Below are 20,578 nucleotides of genomic sequence, written 5' to 3'. Positions count from 1 at the left end.
AGTATAATGTTCTATGAAAAATAAAACAAAATTTCCCTATTTATTGTACTGATTTTTTATAACCCAAAATATGATATGACTTCCCAAGTGTCGTGAACGTCTCGCAGTGTTGATGGACAGTGTATCCCATCATGCATCGCGGGAGGTTTCTCCCTCTGCGATCCTCAGATCCAGAGAGAGAGCGAGAGAGAGAGAGAGAGAGAGATAGAGAGAGAGAGAGGGCAGTAATGGCGGCCGGCTAGATCCACCACAAACACTGCGTCCGCCATCAGCTGCACTCACCGCTGTCCTCCCGGGGCAAGCCAGCCTCACACACCGCGGCGGAGTTCTCGCGACCGACCCGGAGCGGACACGGGGGTCTCGGGGGGAGGGAGGGGGGACGGGGACCCTTAACCGGACGCGCTACTTTTTTTTTTTTTTTTTTTTTTTAAACACATAAATAAATAAATAAAATGGACGAGCACCCCGGCGGAGGAGGCGTCGGAGCCTCGCGTCAGCCTCCGCCGCCTCAGCAGCAGCAGCAGCAGCAGCAGCAGCAGGGGAACAACAGCGGCGGTCATCCGCCGATCGGAGGCGGCGGAGGGAGCGGGGGCGTCATGGTGCCGCACCAGCCGGACGAACTGCCTCGACCGCAGCAGCAATACACGATCCCCGGCATCCTGCACTACATCCAGCACGAGTGGGCCCGCTTCGAGATGGAGAGGGCGCACTGGGAGGTGGAGAGGGCCGAGCTCCAGGTTAGCCTGCTAGCTACCCGACACTCGGTCCGTCCCCGACGGAAAACCGTCCCACTGACCGCCGCTTCCCATAATTACTCTACAAAAACGAAGGCTTTTTATACCGGGTTGCTCCTAAAATCCAAGTTAAATGATAAATATGTCAAATATGTGCGTCGTCGCCCTACTTACTACTCAGCATAAATCACAACAATGCAAATTATCCCTGAGGAATTAAGTGTGTGACTCAGGTTCGGACAAAAACCAGTGTGGATCTAGAATATAGTTTGTAATCAAACATGGAAAGTGGATTTCAATGGAAATGCCAGTCGTAGCGGCTAGGATTCAATGATGTTCCGGGAACAACAACAAACGGGACAGGGTTCAAGTGGACGTCCTGACATGGGGACTGTTCCCGGCGGCCGAGTTTTAAGTGTGTAAATAAGATAGTATAACATTATAAAACTAGTTAAGATTCGGACCGTTGATTGAGATGTTAAACCCTAGACATGGACAGTGTCCCTCCGGGAGGGAGGGGGTTAGGCTAGGCTAACGCGCTGGGTCACCGTTAGCCCCGCAGCTCTGGCAGCCGCTTAGCCGTTAGCATGACTTCTTCCCGGCGTGGGCGCCCCGCGGGTACGAGAAGAGCTCCCCGTTGAGGAGAAGGAGTTTGTTGTTATCACTGGGTGATCCATGGGTTCAGCCTATGGATGGATCATGCGTGTCCGGGGCCGAGTCGCTGGTTACGCCGGCCCCAGACTTAGCCGAGCTGTTAGCCTGCGCTGCTACATAACAGCCGGGCCGAAGGAGGCTGCAGCGGCCGACCGGCGTCTGGGTTCGACCGCCCGGGGAGAAGCCTACGGAGAAAAGATCCACAATATTGAAATTCTAATATAACGGAAAAAGGAACTGAGAGAATGTAGCACTATTGGCGATATCCTCAGGCGGTTATTTAGATTTTCACATGTTTGTAACTTTATAATGCCCCACCACTTCCCCTATGAGAGGGTAATAATAGAATTTAGGGAATTTCTCGTTTGCTGCAATTGTTTCAGTAATTTCTCTATCACATCTTCAGAGGTTTGTTGGTATTTATCAGTAGTTTCTCTCGGATTGTAGAGCTTTTGTAATTTTTTTTGTCCATTCTCTCGGGTTCTTTTAAGTTATTACTCTCAGACTTTTAGGTTATTTATGTTCAAATTATGTCTAGTAGATTTTAGGCCATGTTTGCGTTTTTTTTCCCAGTATTTTTTGTTTTTACGATAATGTCTTGAAGCTGTCTCAAACAGTATCTTGCCAAGTTTTGTTTTCTTCTGGTCTTTTGTGTTCAGGAAGTATAGTTTTAGTTTGTCTGCATGCGTGGGAGTCTCATAGAGAAACAGTGGGCTGATGGAAATGATCCCAGTTGGATGATCCAGGATTTTGGTCTCTGGCAAAACCCTTCCAATCTGACTTGTGTTGACGTCCCACTGATGTTTGTAGGTTCCCCTCGTTTGACCAGTATTGTTTCGGGTGGTGGCCCATCTTTCCACACTTTGGTGTTTAAACACAGCTGTTTGTCTGGTGGAGGTGATAAATCACTGTTCCATCTGTGGAACCAAGAAGAGGGTAGACCCCCGAGTTTTTATTCACCCTGATTTTTATCTGAGCTTTCAACAACAGTCAGAAGTTTATTGATCAGTCAATAGTTATTGATTAAATGTGTGTGTGTGAGATGCTAGGGGAGCTGTCAGGGCAGAGGGAAGTCAACGTGATGGCGGAAGTGTAAGACCACAGTTTCATTCATTCCACTTAAAAGTTTAAAAAGAATGAGCTTTGGTTGTTTGTAATAAGATTTAAAAATGAAAGTACATCCCTTTTTTCCCAGTCTTCACCACGGACCTTAACCTTATTTTCTTTGATTTTCTGGGAAATCCTGGTGAAAATAAAGTCCATCCAGTCAGTGACCTTAGAGCCGGTCATGTGACTGTCAGGTTGGCTTTTACCTTGTTTGTATGTTTTTTTGTGAACCAGCCACAACCAGGGCCGCCTTCTGTTTGTCTCTGGGTGAGAAATTATTAAGAGTTAAAATTCAAGTCAAAATAATTAAATAATAATAAAAAAAACAGAAGTAAATTAATCATGATCTTGAAATAATTAAACATTTGGAAAATAACAAAAAAAAGGTCCAAAAAATTAGAAATTTGTCAGGAAACAATCTGAATCAGGATGTGCGGACTCTCAGGCTGTAGCTGACAATGAGGATATCAGATATTGTTGACAGCAGTGAGTCTGAGTGCCTTCCATTGGGAAGAGTTGACCTTCCTCTCTTCAGCTCCTAGGGCTTTTATTTTGACACAGCAGGGTAGGTAGTTTCCTGCAGACAGGGGACTGCAAACACCCAGAAAACATTTCAAATATGAACCAAGAAATGAGGAAGGAGAGAGCATGAAACCAAATAGAAACCAGTTTAAAATTATTCAAAAGGATAAATAAAGGAAAATAAGTTTCAATAAAGCCAAGTATCATCACGGTCATTTGTTTGAAGTGTATTGAGAAACAGAACAGGAAACAGAATAAAGGGAGCAGATAGAAAACAAGACTTAACTATTTAAAAAAAAAAAAAAAAACTATAAACATTCACTGTAGAAAATTTCAAAAAGGGAAAAAGTTACAAATGCAGTTTGTTCACTGTGCTTCATCCTGCACGAGCTGCTTCTCTTCCTCCCAAACCTTGTTGTCCGTTTTGAAAATATACTTTTGTCTTTCAGTTTCTTCCAGAAATTTGTCATTTTCTTGTGATTTCCCACTGAACAGACATGGTTTGTAGTTCAGGGGGCGGAGCCTATTGTCCCCCCCATACTAAAAGTAGAGCAACCTGAAATAACCACACACACACACAGAAAGCACACTTGACTTCTGACTCTCACATGCTGAAAAGACTTAATGACGCCGTTTGATATTTTCATTGATAGCGCGTGTGTGTGTGTGCCCGCGCACGCATGCGTACATACGTACGTGTACATGAGATGAATGGCCCCAGTGACACACACACGGCTGCCTTTTTATCCTGATCTGTCAGCTGTTATATCTGGGCCACTGAGCTCACTTTTCACACACACACACACACACACACTAAGCACCTGGCCTGCATGAATCAAATGCTCCTTGGAGAGCGTTAGGTCACATTGTGTGTGTGTGTGTTTGCGCGTCCGTGCATGTGTGTTCTGATAGAAACATGATCAGTCTGATGCAGCAGGTTTCATACACTCCTGGATTCAAGTGGGGGAATTTAAAAACTTCCTGGCCCGGTAGATTCAATGACAAGATGCAGCAGGAAATTAAACTCTCCTTTGCTAATTCTGCCCAATCCGGACAAACTGCTCGGAAAATTGCTGGAGAGGGGGATAATTAACCTCAAATGAGTTGATAACCACATGAAAAATTATAATGAAGGAAACTGAGTGGTCTGATTACCAATGTTTATTTTTGATTATGTCATCAGTGATGCTGCCTTTCTGTTGAAACAGACAGCCATGCTGACAGCGCCTGAACTTGTCATCAGTCACATGACCAGAAGGTCAAAAAGCAGAGACCTTAAACATTAATTAATAACATGAACCTAGTTTACCCACAGTCCCCCAAAGCTTCTCCAATTAGGGTCTATTTCAAGAACCACTGCCGGACTACCAGTTCTCTTGCAGTCCTTGAACTCATGGCATCAGGAAACATGTCTCAAACACGGCAACAGATGCCAAGATCATGCCACTCGTTGACATCTTCTCTCCTTCATTTCTCAATAATGCCTGATACAATCTGTCAGGTCATGGCATTTCCCAGCAGCTCAGCATCCACAAACACACCTTGTTTTACAGAGGAATGTTGGTATTTGCAGGACGCCTACTGGCCCCTCACCGTCTCTTCTCTGTCAGTAAATGATACTGACATATCCAGTCCTGGCCACCGCGGGTTCATCCTGCGATTTTTAAAACAAACAAAAAAAAATTGTTATTCATGTGATGCGGCTCCGTCTCCAACATGCATGTCTGACTAAGTCAGTAAGATGTGACTGTAGCAGAAGACATTGTCGCTTGTATGGTATATATAATTAAGACTGGAAAGTAACACAGTGCGTGTTATGCTTACATCAGTTTCCTGTAAATGACTCCCGCTGACGTCACTGTTCTACTTATAGATGAATCCTCCTCCAGTTCTGTTTTCTGTGTGTACAAGCATTCATACATTCACGCATTAATGCCTCTACACACACACACAACAAGAGTCCTTAGTACGTACATGTTGTGATTTGACGCAGTGACTATCAGTCACACATAAGACAATAGTACTGTAGATATTCCTAATGGATTATAACAACCCATGTGTCCATTATGACATGGTGCATATTATTATGTAATATGTTAAAAGTGTTTCACAAAGGCATTCTTACAACATTGTAGTTGTATGCTGTGATAAATGCTCTTGTGATGAATGAGATTGACGAATGAGTGTGTCACAATTAGTTGCCATGACATAACCCCTTGCTTTGACTGTATGGCCGGTCTGTGGCAGTCGGCAGTAGTTGTTTATCTTCGGATCAGGGCCCTTTGGTAAGTTTAGTCTGTTTGTGGCTGCCAGATCCAGTCTTAATGCACTGTAACCACACCTTGGATCTAAGGTTCCGGAACCGTTAACCAGGAGACTGTCCTCAGGGACATGGACCGCCCAGAGACGCAACAAGTTGTGGTTTCCTGTTGTCATGGTGACACAGAGTGTTGGATGCGGTGACCCCAGGGTTTCCTCAGAATCCCCCCGCCCGCTGTGTGTGTGTGTGTGTGTGTGTGTGTGTGTGTGTGTGTGTGTGTGTGTGTGTGTGTGTGTGTGTGTGTGTGTGTGTGTGTGTGTGTGTGTATAAATAGCTCCAGCCTGTCATCAGTGTTGGGTTTCAGCAGCAGCTGCTCAGACTGACAGGTGGACAGTATGATGAAGATGAGGATGAGTAGTTTGGGGACTTGTCTTTGTTGCTACGAATCAGTTTCTGTGTAGGTTTGGAAACACGTCACACAATCCCACCACAGTCCTCCAACTAGCATGTTGGAATGCCAACCAAGCTTCAGAATCAGACGGCGGGATGCATCTCCAGGATGCTTTTGTTTCCGAGACACTTTCCTGTTTGCGAACTTTGCACCCGGGGGGAGGGGAGAGTTGTCATCATCAAACGCCATTACATAATACATGTGACAAGCTAACGCCAGAACCAGCAAGGAAAAAGGTTTCAGCTAATATCTGCCGTTGGCCATCTTCCCCTAATGGTCAGACTCTTAATCTGCTCCTCGGCTGTATTGGCCGATATAACGGGCCCCGCTCTAAATACCCCCAACACCCTGGAGCGTATCACTACGGAGACGGGCAGCCGTGTTGACCCAAACAGTTCAGCGCTGATCGAGATCGAGCAGTAACCTGGAGCGAGGGGGTAAGGGGAGTGACGAAGATGATGGATTTTCTACGTGAATAAAGCATGTTGACGCTGTGACCCGGATGTCATGTTCAGAGATTGCAGCCCAATCACATCAGCACGGGAAGGCTAGCCCCTAATGGATGCTTTACCCTCATTATTCGAGTCACTGGAAGCTAAACATATACTGTGTTTTGTCCCAATTGTGGTCATTTGAAATAAGAGCTCTCCAATTTCCCATCTGTTTAATGAATGTCCAGCTGATTCTTCAAGCATCATCTTGGCTATTTTGATTTAAAGCAGATTCTTGTTAATTTTTAGATAATATTGTCCTCCATTTCCTTTATTAAAATCTTTTCATTTGGATTTAACGCTCTAATTCTGAAGTCGTTGAATTTTCCGAAAACAATTCATAATTTATCTATTTTAAATTTCACGTGAAAAACGTTGCTTGACCTTAATGCTGCTGCTCTCTGGGCCTCGGGGTTAACGTTGTTTCCATGACAGCTTTTACCTCGAGCACTTTTAGAATCCAAGTGTGTCGAGCAGGAAAGATAAATGGGACGTGAACCTCTCTGACTGGGATGCCCGAAATAACTCGTCCCACTTCAGTCACCCTCCTCGCGTATAAGGGTCAGTGCTGCCTCCGCCATCTTGGCGGTGGCATATCCAAGACAACAGCAAACCCCCTGAGCTCTGAACCTTGGTTTCCAGGTTTGGTGTGCATAAGTAAATTGGCCCTTTTTTTGGGGGGCTAGAGCAGTAGAACAACACCAAAGAAGGAATAGACTCCTGGGTATTTTTTTGTTTTGTTTTTTTTTTCAGCTGCTTTATCCTGCAGCTGGCCCAAAGGGTTCAGACCTGGAACAGCAGTCAGATGATGAGTGCCCCTTTGGCGGCACCCATACCAACTCAGGGCTACAGTCAGCTAACACTTTGATTTGGTTTGCTGCTTCCAGCATTTTTTGGTCTGATCAGTTTGATTGAACTCTTAGTCTGGCAGATTGAAATTGAAAAGGAATTCTGAACAACTCCAGATTTGACCGTCAACAACCAATTATCTTGATCAGTAATCTATCGGTATTCAAAGACAAAGTGATCAATGTGATGTACCCGTCAGACTGACGTCACTGTGCACTGTCATTGATGACCACTTACTAATAATGTTTATGTGTGTGTGTGCCCAGGCCAGGATAGCGTTCCTGCAGGGTGAGAGGAAAGGCCAAGAGAACCTGAAGAACGACCTTGTGCGGAGAATAAAAATGTTAGAATATGCTCTGAAGCAAGAACGGTAAGGAAATGCTGGTTCTGTTCACTAAATTGTGATGGGGCAGGGTGCATCCTGGGAAATGTTGGCTGCAGGTTTTTACGAGGAAAACAATAGAACCAAGCACAGGATCATCCCATTTGTGGCTCTAAACATTTGAATCATCTCAAAGTTAGAAAAAAAGGACTTGTAAAGGTTTAGAATATTTCCAGAATTTTGCCTAGGATCTACAAATGATTCAGTATTGATTGTTGAAAAAAAAAACACTAAAGCGAAGGTGTGCGTGCGTGTGTGTGTATCACAGTTAGAACATCATGTTGAAAAATCTGGCTGATGTTTCTGTCTGTTTTCTTTCCCAGAGCGAAATATCACAAGTTAAAATATGGAACGGAGTTGAACCAGGGAGACACGAAGATGCCAAGCTTTGAATCAGGTGAAGGACCTTCCTCTGTCTGGCCCTGTTCCTCGCCAACATGGGGTTCACCTTCATCCCGGAGTCCCCTTTAGCTCTGACCGTCAGCCCAAAGGAGAGGGTGTGACCCTCAAGAACCATGTGACCCCTGGACATGCGAGAACTCAGGGTCAGAGAGGCAGGTTGGGGCACCTGGCTGAGGGTCCGGTAGTATACAGATGCTCATCTGTCTGGACCTGATTTATGCAGCAGAAAGAGATAGTGGAAGAGCACCCCTCTGAGCACCCCTCTGTTGAACGATGGTTGTAGCAGATCAACAAAGATGGCTTCTCTCACCCTGCTGACACCACGAGCTATACGGGGAGCCGGCTCCTCTCTGGTGCTCTGCAGGTGGTCTGTTCTGGGGGTGCTAATGGACCCCCTTCGTAGGGCTGATATCCCTTAGACTCAGGCAGAATCGAGGAAGATTCTCGGATGAAGGTGATCCCACTCAATGAGAGTTATAAAAAAGTCCCATTTCCATGGTGAGATAAAGCAGTGAGAACCCCAGAACCATGGCGAGTGACGTGGAGCTTAAGACCTGCAGGAGTCTCCAGTGGTTCCCCCCTTCGGCATCGACTGTTTCACAGTGAAATCCTATAGAGACTTAGTTGCGTGTGCACAGGTGTTTCCATGGTAAACTTTGCTTAAACGCCTCCCTGTCAAAACACACGAGCAGCAGCAGTCAGAGGAAGTAGGTCTGATGTGACTTCCTGGCCGGAGACAGGTTGTGGACTGACTGATGTGTTTGTGTTCTTATGGTTCAGACACCAAAGACTCTGATGTCTCAGCCGTTCCCGCCAACAGTCAGCTGACCTGGAAACAAGGACGGCAGCTTCTCAGACAGTAAGACGCCTACACGCGTCCTGCGACCCCACACACACTCATACCCCGCCAGCGACACGAAACTACGACCCCTGTGTGTTCAGGTACCTTCAGGAGGTGGGCTACACGGATACAATCTTGGACGTGCGCACCCAGAGGGTTCGCTCCCTGCTGGGCCTCTCGGGCTCCGAGCAGAACGGATCCATGGAGAACAAGAACCTGCAGCACCTTATCAACGGAACAGAGCGCCGCAAGGACAGCAAGAGGTAAACATGAGCACAGGCAGGGTCAGAGGTTTCACAGCGGACACACACAACTCACCGGGGGGATGTGTGTGTGTGTGTGTGTCTGTCCAGGAGTCCTGGTGATGTTCTGGAGACATTTAACTTCCTGGAAAACGCAGAGGACAGTGATGAAGATGAGGATGAGGAGGGAGAGCTGTTGGATGACATCAGCGCCGACAAACACCACAGAGCCAAGAAACACAAGACCAAGGTATTCAGAGGCAGGCACATATGAACTAACACGCACTCACACACACGCACTCAATCACAATCGTACATAGGACGAAGGCAGACATACACTCATCTCTTCGTTTCACACTGTTCCCTGTCCTTGTGGCTGCATGCTCCTCTTCATCTGTCCTTCTCCTCCAGGTGGGGAACGAGGGCCTGGCATCAGAAGATGACCCTGACACCGAGGAGGCACTGAAGGAGTTTGACTTCCTGGTGACAGCAGAGGATGGGGAGGGGGCCGGCGAGGCTCGGAGCTCCGGAGATGGCACAGAGTGGGGTGAGCCGATCAGCCACCACTGTTCAGGGGACCAAGGGCCAAATTGGAAGACAGTTGTTTTTGTAAAGAAATCTCTTCATGGCATCAAATGTGAATGAGGGCATGTCTCCACTCCAGCCGAGCCGCTGCCCTTCCCGAGTGGCGGAGGGAAGTCCTTCCTGTTGGGGGGGTCCGACGACGTCCTGGAGAGCGTGCTAGGGCTGGGCGATCTCGCCGACCTCACAGTCACCAATGACGAAACGGACTACAGTTACGACGTGAGCCCTCCACCACTCTTAACCTGCCCCCAGGTGTCGGTCTGCATCATCACACTGACCGCCTGACTCCTCCCCCCCTCCAGCTGCCCTCCAATAAGGAGTCTTCGTTCAGGAAGACGTGGAACCCTAAGTACACGCTGCGCAGCCACTTCGATGGGGTGCGAGCGCTGGCGTTCCACCCGGTGGACCCATGCCTGGTCACCGTGTCAGAGGACCACACGCTCAAACTGTGGAATCTCACCAAGACCGTCCCCGCCAAGAAGTATGCCACCGCCACTTACTACCCACTTCCTCAGACTGAATATCCTGTTTACTTTCACTCTCACTTCCTGGTTCCTAGTGTCCTTTCACAATTGCTTCCTGTTTCTCCTCATCTCCTTCCATTCTGTTGATCAGTTTTTAATGACCAGCTTGAGGTTTGGTAGACAATGTGTTTTGGTTAGTTAACATGCCGATTAATGCATCAGCATCCTTTCCGGAATTGCCACTGGGTTTGAGATTCAGGAAGTTGTTGAGTTGGTCTAATATCCCAAGTCTCATGAGCATCTGTCAACAATTCATTTAAATCCTGCCTCTGAACCGCAATGTGTTTAATGACAGTCTGAACTTTGCTTTTTCAGAAGTGCCTCATTTGATGTGGAGCCCATCTACACATTCAGAGCCCACGTGTACGTATACACACGCGCACAAACGCTCACATCATTTCGTTGATTTAAATTCCCTTTGGTTTTTCTACTTATTTTTTTGGGATATGCTTTTATTCTGAAAACCCCAGAGAGGTGAGGTTAAGGTAGTGTTTCCTGTTGCAGGGGTCCTGTGTTATCGTTGGCGATGACCTCCAGTGGGGAGCAGTGTTTCAGTGGCGGTATCGACGCCACTGTCCAGTGGTGGAACATCCCAGGTTCAAACGTGGACCCCTACGACACCTACGGTACTCACTGCTTCTTCACTACTACTACGACACAATGTTTCCACATCTACTACTGTACAACATAAAGCAATGAAACAATCAAAAATACAGTAATCCAAAAACATCCCAGCCATATTGCATTACAAACCACACTCTTGAATCCCAGTATTCCCTGCCACCAATACAGTACAGTGTGCACAGTTACGTTACTGATTATGTTGCCATTGTGACACAGTACAAATACAGTGGTTCACCACAGTGTGGACATGTAGTGTTTGTCTAAGACTAACTTGTGTATTCAATATACTGTTTAACACTAGAACCGCCAGGTTCAGATGTTTACTTAAAGCTGCCCTCTGGGTCAAATCAAGCTGCTAATAGAATTCAGGGATTTTCAAGGTTTGTTTACTTGGCATTCCTCTACTTATCACACAGGTGGAAAAAACAGTACATTGATTTACTGTACATTATTAATGTTTGCTTCATTTTTTTCAAAAAGTATTGTCACCTTTAACAGACAATAGTAGTAAAGCACAAGTACCCAAATGTGTTATTTGCTTCAATTTTACTTCAAGTACAGTATGGGTATCATGTCGTAACTGTGTGATTAAAAGCACACATGTACTATTGATTTCACTTTGATATGAGTCTGACCTTACGCCCTCCGCCCTCCTGTCCAATCAGACTCCAGCGTCTTGGCAGGCTCATGGGCAGAGCACACGGACGCCGTGTGGGGATTGGCTTACAGCGGCATCAAAAACCGCCTCCTGTCCTGCTCTGCCGACGGAACCGTCAAACTGTGGAACCCACAGGAGAAGCAGCCCTGCATCAGCACTTTCAATGTCAATCAAGGTCAGCAAGCCACAGCCCCCTCTCCAAATGCCCCTGCACAATGCCAGAGTAACAACGGCTCAGACAGGATAACTGCTCACTGTGTGTTTGCGTGCACTCTCTCAGAACATGGCATCCCCACATCAGTGGACTTCAATGGCTGTGATCCCGCCCACATGGTGGCGTCCTTCAACAGCGGTGATGTGGTGATCTATGACTTAGAAACTTCCCAGAATGCACTGGTGCTGAAGGGCCAAGGAGATGGCAGTAAGGAGACTCACACACACACAAACACACACACACCTATGCTATATGGGTGTCCTGTATCAGACTAACTTTGCCCTCTCCAGCCCTGCCAGGATCAAATCACATCAACAAGGTGGTGAGTCACCCGACGTTGCCAGTCACCATCACCGCTCACGAAGACCGACACATTAAGTTCTTCGACAACAAGTCAGGTGTGTGTTTGTGCACGTACGTCCGTGCATGTGTCTTTGTCCGTCCAGCCGCCTATGCGTGCATGCATGAGTGCACGCGCATGTGTGCAATTCATTTCTTGTTTTAATGAGGACAGTTATCATGCAAACAGGCGAACAGGCTCTTAACTTCGAAAAACAAATGAAAATGTTACTTTTCACTGACTGTTTTTGATGTTTTAATTTTTTTTTTGCATGAAGTGTGATGTAACTATCTTCTGCTCCAGGTAGGCACAGGGCTGTACTGCTACTAGAAAGTTTTCAGATAGCTCTCAACTTTAGAAGGAAATAAAAATGTAATAAGAAAATAATAAAATATTAATTTCAGAAAATCAAAACTTATAATTATCTACTTCATATTTTTATACATTTGATGCTTTGAATATGGCTAATATGGCTATTAAAGTCATGTACGTTTGTTTGCTTGTGTGTTTCCGTGTGCAGGTAAAGTGATCCACGCTATGGTGGCTCACCTGGACGCAGTAACCAGTTTAGCAGTCGACCCGAACGGAATCTACCTGATGTCCGGCAGTAAGTTCAAACACACCCACACATACAAATGAACACGAGTTCAAAATGCTTGGGAGTACCAACACTTCCCCTGCATTCCCCAACACATCTGAGCACTCACACACCTTCACAATAGACGCACACATACAACCATAGTGACGGTGATGCTATGCACCCTCAGGTCATGACTGCTCTCTGCGTCTGTGGAATCTGGACACAAAGACATGCGTCCAGGAAATCACTGCTCACCGCAAGAAGAGCGAGGAGGCCATTTACGACGTGGCTTTCCACCCGTCCAAGGCCTTCATCGCCTCCGCCGGTGCTGACGCCCTGGCCAGGGTCTATGTGTAGGTGGGACTGGGGCGGAGAGGGACTGAGCCTCACGTCTCTTCAGGTCTGAACAGACTGGCGGCAAACGAAGCTGCTGTGACAAACGAACGCCCACACACACCCCGTCACACGGCGACACTCACGCTCTGACCCTCTGAGGACAGACAAGACATTTGGGGAGGTTGGAGCGTCCTGCCGGCTCTGTGATGTCATCCCCCCGATACCCAAACGACACTACGTGGCCCCACCCCTTTCTGTCAACACTAGACTTAAAGGGAAAATCCCCAGCAATCCAATGTCCTTGTTTGAGTCTGAAGACTCAGCAGCCAGAAGTACATTGATACTCTGAGAGATATGCTGTAAGAGTAAATTAACAGGTCTTAAAAGTACATCTGAGGTGTTTGAAATACTTGTTAAGAGAAAATCTTAAACCGCTTTGAAAAATAGATTTGTCTACGATGGACTCGGACTTCCCATTTGAAACACAGACGGAGGTGGCGCGTGCCAATTGTCCACTGCTGCTGTCCATCATGGCATTAAGCCGCCGGCCGACATCGAGGGGATTTTTCCTTTTAATAGAAACGTGATGGTCATTACCTTTCAATTTTTCAATCCAAGCTGTGCATCAGCCTCACATCCTCTCTGGAGGAATACCTCCAGAAATTCAACACAAAAAGGTTTCATCCTCCCCTTTTGAATTTTTCTGAATTCACAGCATGTCCTTTCAGTTTCCATGAAATTAACGCCTCCGCTTGTAAGCAGATTATTTTCTTCTGCTGAAATTTTTCCCTGAAAAAAGAAAAAAAAATTAAGTAATCAGGGAAGAAACCTGTCACCTCTATCAATCCGAACCAAAGCTTCAGGAAAACAAACCCCTTCTGACCTTTTCTTTCGGAGTCGGACCCTGGAGGGACTGAAGACTTCGCCTCTGCTGCTGCCGCTTGGAGCTGATTGGATATCCTCAGCCCCTGGTGGGCCAATCAGAGCCCTGCGTTACGGAACCAGCGACGGGAGCTTCTGTTTGTTTGTTTGTGTAAAATAAATCTAGTTTTTATAATCCTTTTTTATACGCGTGGAGATGCCTCGCACCCGTCCGGCCTCGTCTTAGACCCCACCCACCCAATTCCTGTCCCACCCGAGCCAGAGAGGAAGTCTGACTCCTTCACAACAAAAGGAGGAGGAGGAGGATGAATGCCTGACAGAGAAGTTTCTAAAGCAGAATGCGAATTATTTCTTTTGTTAAATTGATGACTTCACATTTTTCAAAAATACTTAAAATGTCCTTGAATATCCTCCAAATTTATAAAGATGAACTCAAAAAGATGTAAAGGCTTTTAAAAGAAAGTTCGAATTTTTCTAAATTTACAATGGTCATAAAAATTTGAAAAAAAAAAACAAACAACTAACTGGCGTTCAATGAAAAATTGAAATAACTGGCTCATAATTAATTTTGTTATAGTTTTATAGCCTGATCTTGACAGCTGGTCATAGGACATGCCCCCTTCTCTTGAGGCTCTGCCCCCTCCTCCACATCACCATAGTCCCTCCTCACCATCACAACCTCTGACCCTTGTCAGCCCGACAAGCGTCCGTCCGCTATATTTACTGGCAGGATTTAATTCTCCTTATTAGGGAAAAAAAAATCACACAGGAAGAAAAAGGTCCAATCAGAGCGAATCTGCCGCGTGATTAGCCCAATGTCCCGAATTGCGCTGGTTTGTTTAAATCAACCAGATTTTGTTTGGTTGGTTGGTTGTTTTTAAGGTTATTTTTGTAATGCAAGGGATTCGGAGCTCCTGATTGGTCGCCATCTTTCCGGTTGTTTTCAGCCGTGCTGCCACTTCCTGTGTAACTAAGGACTTTTGTTTGTGTACTGCATGATTAATATGATAAAAGTATTTTTTCTAGTCTTCCGAAAAAGGAAAAAAAAAAGTTCTGATCAGTTTGCGAGTTTTGATGAGTTTTGTAATTTTTTTTTTTTGATCTTCCAACAATGAAACGGCAGATTTTAAAGATTGTACCACAAAGCAGATACAACTGTTGAAATGTATATAAAATGTCTATAATAACTATTAAATGGTGTAACTGTACGTCTGGCTCCCCCTCTCTTTGCCACAATAAAAGACCAAAACAAAATACAATTAGAAATAAATAAAATAGTAAAAGCCCATAGTAAAAGCCCAATAATTTAAAGAGTGAAAGATAATTATGACACAACACTGTGTATAGAAATAGTAACGCAATGATTACCTTTAACCAAAATAAAAAGAAAGGTGTTCAAACGCAAAATGTTCTTTAGAACAAGACAATCAAACTTGGATTAATAAGTGACTAACAGGACACAATAATTCTTTCACCTGTCAAACTAATGATGAATGAATGAATGTGTTCATTTACAGCTTGATCAAAGGCTTCCTGTTCCACTGACGATCTTAAATCAGTATTTGACCTTTTCCCTTCTGAGGTCTAAAGGGTCAGCAAGATGGAGGTGTTTTCTCAGCAGGTTGCGTGGGCCGATTGTGAGGGTCTCATTGAATGACTCAGCATGTCTCCTCTCGAGGGAATGACAGTAAGCGGGCCTTGATCTCAGACTCCTGAATCAAAATCAGAAATGCTTGAATGACACAAATTCACCTTTGCGCTGTAAAATCTTGGGATGACGACTCAAAGGCCCACTGCGAGGAAATCAACAGAATCAGCTGACCTGGAGTGTCTTTCCTGTCACAGTGTGTGTTTGATCAAGTGAGCCGCCTCAAGGACTGTGTGACGCTCAGAGGAGCTGATGTTGGAAGCACCCCTGGCGTTGGGAGCGGGACCGATGGTGAGGAGGGCGTGGTTTCTGGGAGTACTGTCTCCGCTGACTGTCATGGCATCCAGGTGTTGGCGCAGCAGCAACTTCAATTGCTGATTGTCACGCCACTCGTCGTCTCTCTGCCTTCTCAGAGCCTCCCGGTGCAGCAGGGCTCCACTGTGGCGCTGCAGCAGCAGATGCAGCTCCTGACATGTCCCTGTCTGATGACATTGGGTTCATTCTATCTGAGACAACTGAGTCTTACTCTTAATGGAATGACATAATTTTGTGTTTTTTTTCCAGCTGAATTTTGAGGTTGGTTTCGCTAATCAGCTCAATTTCTGCTGTTTCTTCGATCAAATTTTCTTGAAAATGCTTCAGTTGTTTTCCAGAAAACCCTTCAGGTTTGACATATTTTGGACAATCTACCTGTGATGTTTCATCCTCATGTGTAGTCGATGAAGTAGTCATAAGCTGTGTCAGAAACACTTCCAGTTGAGTCTCCATCCTGCAACATGCGTCTGCAACCTGCAGGATTGTCTCCCCCTGGAGGTCAAAAAGAAGAAGAGTCAGACTCGACCTACAGCTTCTGTGCCAAGATGGCGGATGGCTGGAGTCTCACCTTGGTGATCACTCTCTGCAGCCTCTTGGTGGCAGTGTCACTGTTGACACTGAGGTCGGCAAGCTGCTTCTTGGCAGTGGCTCGATCTCGAGTCAGCTGATCTTGGAGCAGCCGGGTCTTCAACTTCATCTGGCGACTCGCTGCAATCAGGTCCTCATTCTCCAACACGTTCTCTGCCTCACTGGAGTTCAACTTGGCCCGCAGAGCAACCACGGCAGTCTGTGAACATGAGTACGAGTATGCCCTAGTCATATGAACTCTTCTTTAAACAGGTTTTTACGTCACGTCAAGAGAATGTTATAAAAGCGTTATAAGAAAGGTAGCCTGACCTAATTGTGACTTCATTGAGTTAAAACAAAGACCTGACAAGCAGGTAACAGTACCTGACGGCAGCTCGGGTCTGAGTGAAGCACCACCTGGCCTGCTAACTTCCTGTCTCTACTCTCAAGGTCTATCAGATCAAGCAGAACCTAAGTCTATGATTGCAGAGAGCAGCTGAATAATACCTGAGAAGTTTTTGAAATATCCTGAGAAAAGATTTGACATTTAATAAAACATCTCGTTAGAAGATCGGCAAAAATTCCGAAAACAAATATTTTCAGATAAAACTGATATTGTTTTAAAGGCTGTTTTATTAAACCAGATATTTAGAGAACTCCTTAACCCCAAGAGCAGCTTGCTGACCTGCAGCTGCTGGACATTCCTCATCTCGCCGTCCGTGGTCCTGACAAACCGCTGGCTTCGGGCGACCAGGCGTTCCGTGGCCTCTGCCTCATCACTCAGCTCCCGCAGGGCTTCCTGATTGCGGCTCTGTTTCTCAGCCAGCGTCTCAGCGTTCTCTCGGATCAGCATTGCCATCTGAGGACAGAGGGGGATGAGTCCATAGAGAGAGAAAGGTGGGGATTGAACAGCAACAGGAAGACGTACACGCTCTTGGTGGGCACTCTGCTGTGCCGCCATGCAGGCGCTGAATAGACGGGTGATATCACTCATGACTGCAGCGTCCTGCTGCTCCAGGGCGAAGGCGCCGTCGTCTAGGGCAGCGAGATGTACCCGGGACAGAGACTCCACATGCTTCCTGTGAAACATGGTTTAATCATGACTTGAAGGTTAGTTATGACAAAACCGTCCGCAAACTGTAGTTGCAGTGCAGCCCTTGGCCTGCGGGGGTACCATGTCTGACCTGTCGGTGATGTAAGAACTGCTGATGTCTCGCAGGCCTCCCTCCCAGCGCTGCTTCAGGATAGCCAGTCGTTGTTCTTGAAGGCTCCTCAGACGCTGGAGGTTCTGCAGGTGGAGCCTCTTCACCTGAGCCGTCTGATGCTCCGCCTCCTGTAGGTCGCGTGTCAGATTCTGCAGACCAGAAACAACGTGAATTGGAGGAACAAGGGGAAAAAAAGAACCTTATTAACCAATCCAAGAGAATCTATTGATTAATTTTGACCCCCTTGGAGATGGAGTCTGTCACCATAACAACAGCGTCCAGGCTGTCCAGCTGCCTCTCGAAGGTCCGTCGGAGGACAGCAAGGCACTGGCTCAACTGGGCAGTGCGAGCGCTACGCAGAAGGGCTCGCCAGCCTTCCGTGATCTTCAGCAGGTTGAGGGCAGAGTTGGTCTCCTCCCTCTGTAGCTTGTCCTATGAACATGGAACAAATTCCACTGAAATTCCCTCCATTCCTCTTGGATCATTTCTGATGATTTGGGGTATTTCCTCTGGAATTGTTATGTCTCAATTAAACATCCTGGTCTTGTCTTTGAGCATTAATATTACTATAAGTGGATCACAATATATTAACATTATTTATTTTCAGTTTATTTGCTCATTTTGTTTTTTTCTCTTTTTGTCATTTCATTTTAAAACGTGTTTGCAGCTTTACAACCCCTTGTCCTGAATTTCCCACTAAGTTCTGGGTGTTTGAGTTTTTGTGAAACTTATAAGTGATAATCTGATACTTCCTGACGTAGCAATCATTAATTTCTTAATGTTTTTCTGGAAATATCTTGATTATATTCATTCAGTGAATTCATTTTAAGAAATACTTTTTTTTAACTTATCGAATTAAATTTCTAACTTTTTTACATTTTTAAAATAAATTCTTATCATTTTTGTTACAGCTTTGCCAACTGTAAAAGCTTTATTTTTAACCACTTCTAGGGTTTCTGTGCAAATTTTTAGGTAAACTTCTGATCCCAGGATTTTGTTGTTTTTAATATATAAATATGTTAATATAAATATTATTTTTTCTATGCAGAGTTGTGTGAATAATGAATGTCAATATTAGATATTACAAGTCATTTCTGATAGCTTTCAACTCTTACAATATTACTTGTATAAGTTACATCTACTTCAGTGAATTTCTGACTCATTGAAAATAAAATGATCTCCACCTTCAAGAAGAGGGTCAGTATCTGCTCCATCCTCGTCACCTCTCCCTCTGCCTCAGCTCTTTGCCGCTGATGCTGCATCTTCTCTTTCTCCGTCCTTCCCCCGCCTTTCCTTGTCTTCTTTGGCATCTTCACTGTAGAATATTGACTGTGGACACAGTAATATTGAACAGTTAACCATATATGTTTACTTGCAATCTGCACGTGCGCAGACTCTGTAGGCGGGCTCATGTCTATTGGTACGAATTGCTATCATCACCTGTGCTCTGCTCTTCAGTAAAATAACCAAGTGCTACTCTAATATCTCCGGTCGCCTTTTTTTACGCAAAACACAACATTCACCCTCCTCCTAACCTGGCTGAATGACCAGCTGTATGAAACTCACAGGTGAAACCACAAAGACTTTTAGGAGCAAAATTAATTTCTTTGTAGAAAGATGGCAATGTTGAAATTATTTAAATTCATAAATAACGTTAAATACAATAATAAAAGCTTAAATCGGGGCAAAAGTCCATTTGTTTTAATCATTTGTGCATTACAGATATTACTTATCCTCACTTTGTCTCAATTTATTTCATTTAAGTAATTAACAGTGGAAGTTTTGTGGGGATTCTTCGTCTCTGGCACTGTGTATTGAATAGAATAAAATGAAATAATGACTGAAATCAATACGTAGTAAAACTATCTTGTTTTGTTCGACGACACGACAAAAGAAATCTCTTTTTTTGTAAACGTTAAGTTTGATAAGTTAATTCGTCAACCGAGCTTTTCCAATGAAGCTGCTGTGGCCATCCAAGCTAGTGTTGCTAACGAAGATCTCTCAGCTAAAGAAGCTAACACAGCTGCGACAAACAAACTTAGAACGTTATGAAAGCAATGTAAGAACCTTCGAGAAAGTGTTTTCCACCTGAAAGGTACTTCCTTGTAGCCTCACCTGCGAGAAAACACGATTAAATCAAATTGTCTTTCAGCTGGCCAACATACGAACAGGCTCACAGCCGGTCTGGGGACTGTTTCAATCACGTCTCCATGGTAACAGGTGTTTCAGTAAAGGTCATCACTTCAGGTAACCGCGATGAAGTCGAGCTTCAAGTCCTTCTGGAACTGAACATAATCCCAAGGACTGAGAAAAGCCGGGGACCTTTGTTTTATTTGATTTTTATTTTGATTTGATTGTTTCTACGTTTTACTTCATGGTATTTAATTTCATTCTTTTGTGTTTATGTTATTTAGTTATTTTTATTTTTTTGTTTTATTGTATCTATTTTACTTTGTACTGTTTTTAAAATGTTGTCGTATTTTATTTTATTCTTTTATTTATTTTTGTTATTTTACCTGTTTATCTTATTTTTAATTCACCTTCCGTTGGACTATGAGTATGGATCACTGGTTATTGATCTGATTGGCTGATTCCTCAACGTCTTCTTCTGTTATGTTTGTTTGCTTACGTCATCAACAGATTTTAATTTTTCCAAAATCTACCTTTGCAAGGAATTGATTGCCACGGTGCAAACTATGGCAAGGCAAAAGAGACCCGTTTCAAAATTATGAATGACATCCACCCATCTAAGGAATTACTGAGGGTACGCTTTAATATTGAATATAATATTTGTACCTTTTGTGAAGAAAACATTGAAACCATTGACCATATATTTTTCTCATGCAAAAAAGTAGAGGGTTTTTGGGCTAAAACTCAAAAATGGGTTAAAAACAATTTTCCATTGTCACCACTTTCCTTCTCAAGAGATGACATACCATTTGGTTTACTTTTAAGCGACAAAAGAGATGAATTATGTGTCAATGTTATTTTAGGCCTGGCAAAGTTCTTCATTCACAAAAAACAAATCCAAAAGTGTTCCCCCAAGTGTTTTACATTGTTTATAAACGATTTTGAATTCTATAAAAAAATCCTTAAAACTTATGGAAAAATCCAAAAACAAAAAATTATACAGTTTGATGTCTGAGATTCCTTGTGAACCACCAA

The 20,578-nt window shown here is 44.6% G+C and overlaps 2 protein-coding genes across 3 annotated transcripts; one reads left to right on the top strand and one right to left on the bottom strand.

Moving 5' to 3' along the window:
• The first annotated feature begins 362 nt into the window (after window positions 1–362).
• On the top strand, window positions 363–14,886 carry strn3 (striatin, calmodulin binding protein 3). 2 transcript variants are annotated; one of them, XM_086151107.1, is made up of 16 exons: window positions 363–737; window positions 7,335–7,438; window positions 7,774–7,847; window positions 8,633–8,711; window positions 8,795–8,956; window positions 9,047–9,185; window positions 9,347–9,482; window positions 9,600–9,739; window positions 9,823–10,001; window positions 10,360–10,407; window positions 10,549–10,670; window positions 11,334–11,501; window positions 11,607–11,747; window positions 11,831–11,938; window positions 12,401–12,487; window positions 12,648–14,886. In XM_086151107.1, exons 1-16 carry the CDS (start codon window positions 453–455, stop codon window positions 12,815–12,817), a joined length of 2,142 nt encoding a protein of 713 aa, XP_086007233.1. In that variant the 5' UTR covers window positions 363–452; the 3' UTR covers window positions 12,818–14,886. The 2 variants fall into 2 exon arrangements, with proteins under 2 accessions (XP_086007233.1, XP_086007224.1); XM_086151098.1 differs by having other exon boundaries at window positions 11,334–11,747.
• A 435-nt stretch (window positions 14,887–15,321) lies between these two features.
• LOC147237568 (dynein regulatory complex subunit 2-like) lies at window positions 15,322–18,723 on the bottom strand. Its single transcript, XM_086146931.1, has 9 exons — window positions 18,598–18,723; window positions 17,678–17,845; window positions 17,361–17,562; window positions 17,137–17,243; window positions 16,894–17,067; window positions 16,210–16,428; window positions 16,017–16,133; window positions 15,501–15,808; window positions 15,322–15,390 (listed from the first exon to the last, which is right to left on the bottom strand). Exons 1-8 carry the CDS (start codon window positions 18,721–18,723, stop codon window positions 15,518–15,520), a joined length of 1,404 nt encoding a protein of 467 aa, XP_086003057.1. The 3' UTR covers window positions 15,322–15,390; window positions 15,501–15,517.
• Window positions 18,724–20,578: the final 1,855 nt, after the last annotated feature.

Source organism: Fistularia commersonii, chromosome 1, assembly GCF_037954325.1.
Source record: "Fistularia commersonii isolate RoL2024-O1a breed Wild chromosome 1, RoL_Fcom_v1.0, whole genome shotgun sequence".
Classification (NCBI taxonomy): domain Eukaryota; kingdom Metazoa; phylum Chordata; class Actinopteri; order Syngnathiformes; family Fistulariidae; genus Fistularia; species Fistularia commersonii.
Note: the sequence above shows the minus strand (reverse complement) of the source record. Positions and strands in the feature narration are given on the sequence as shown.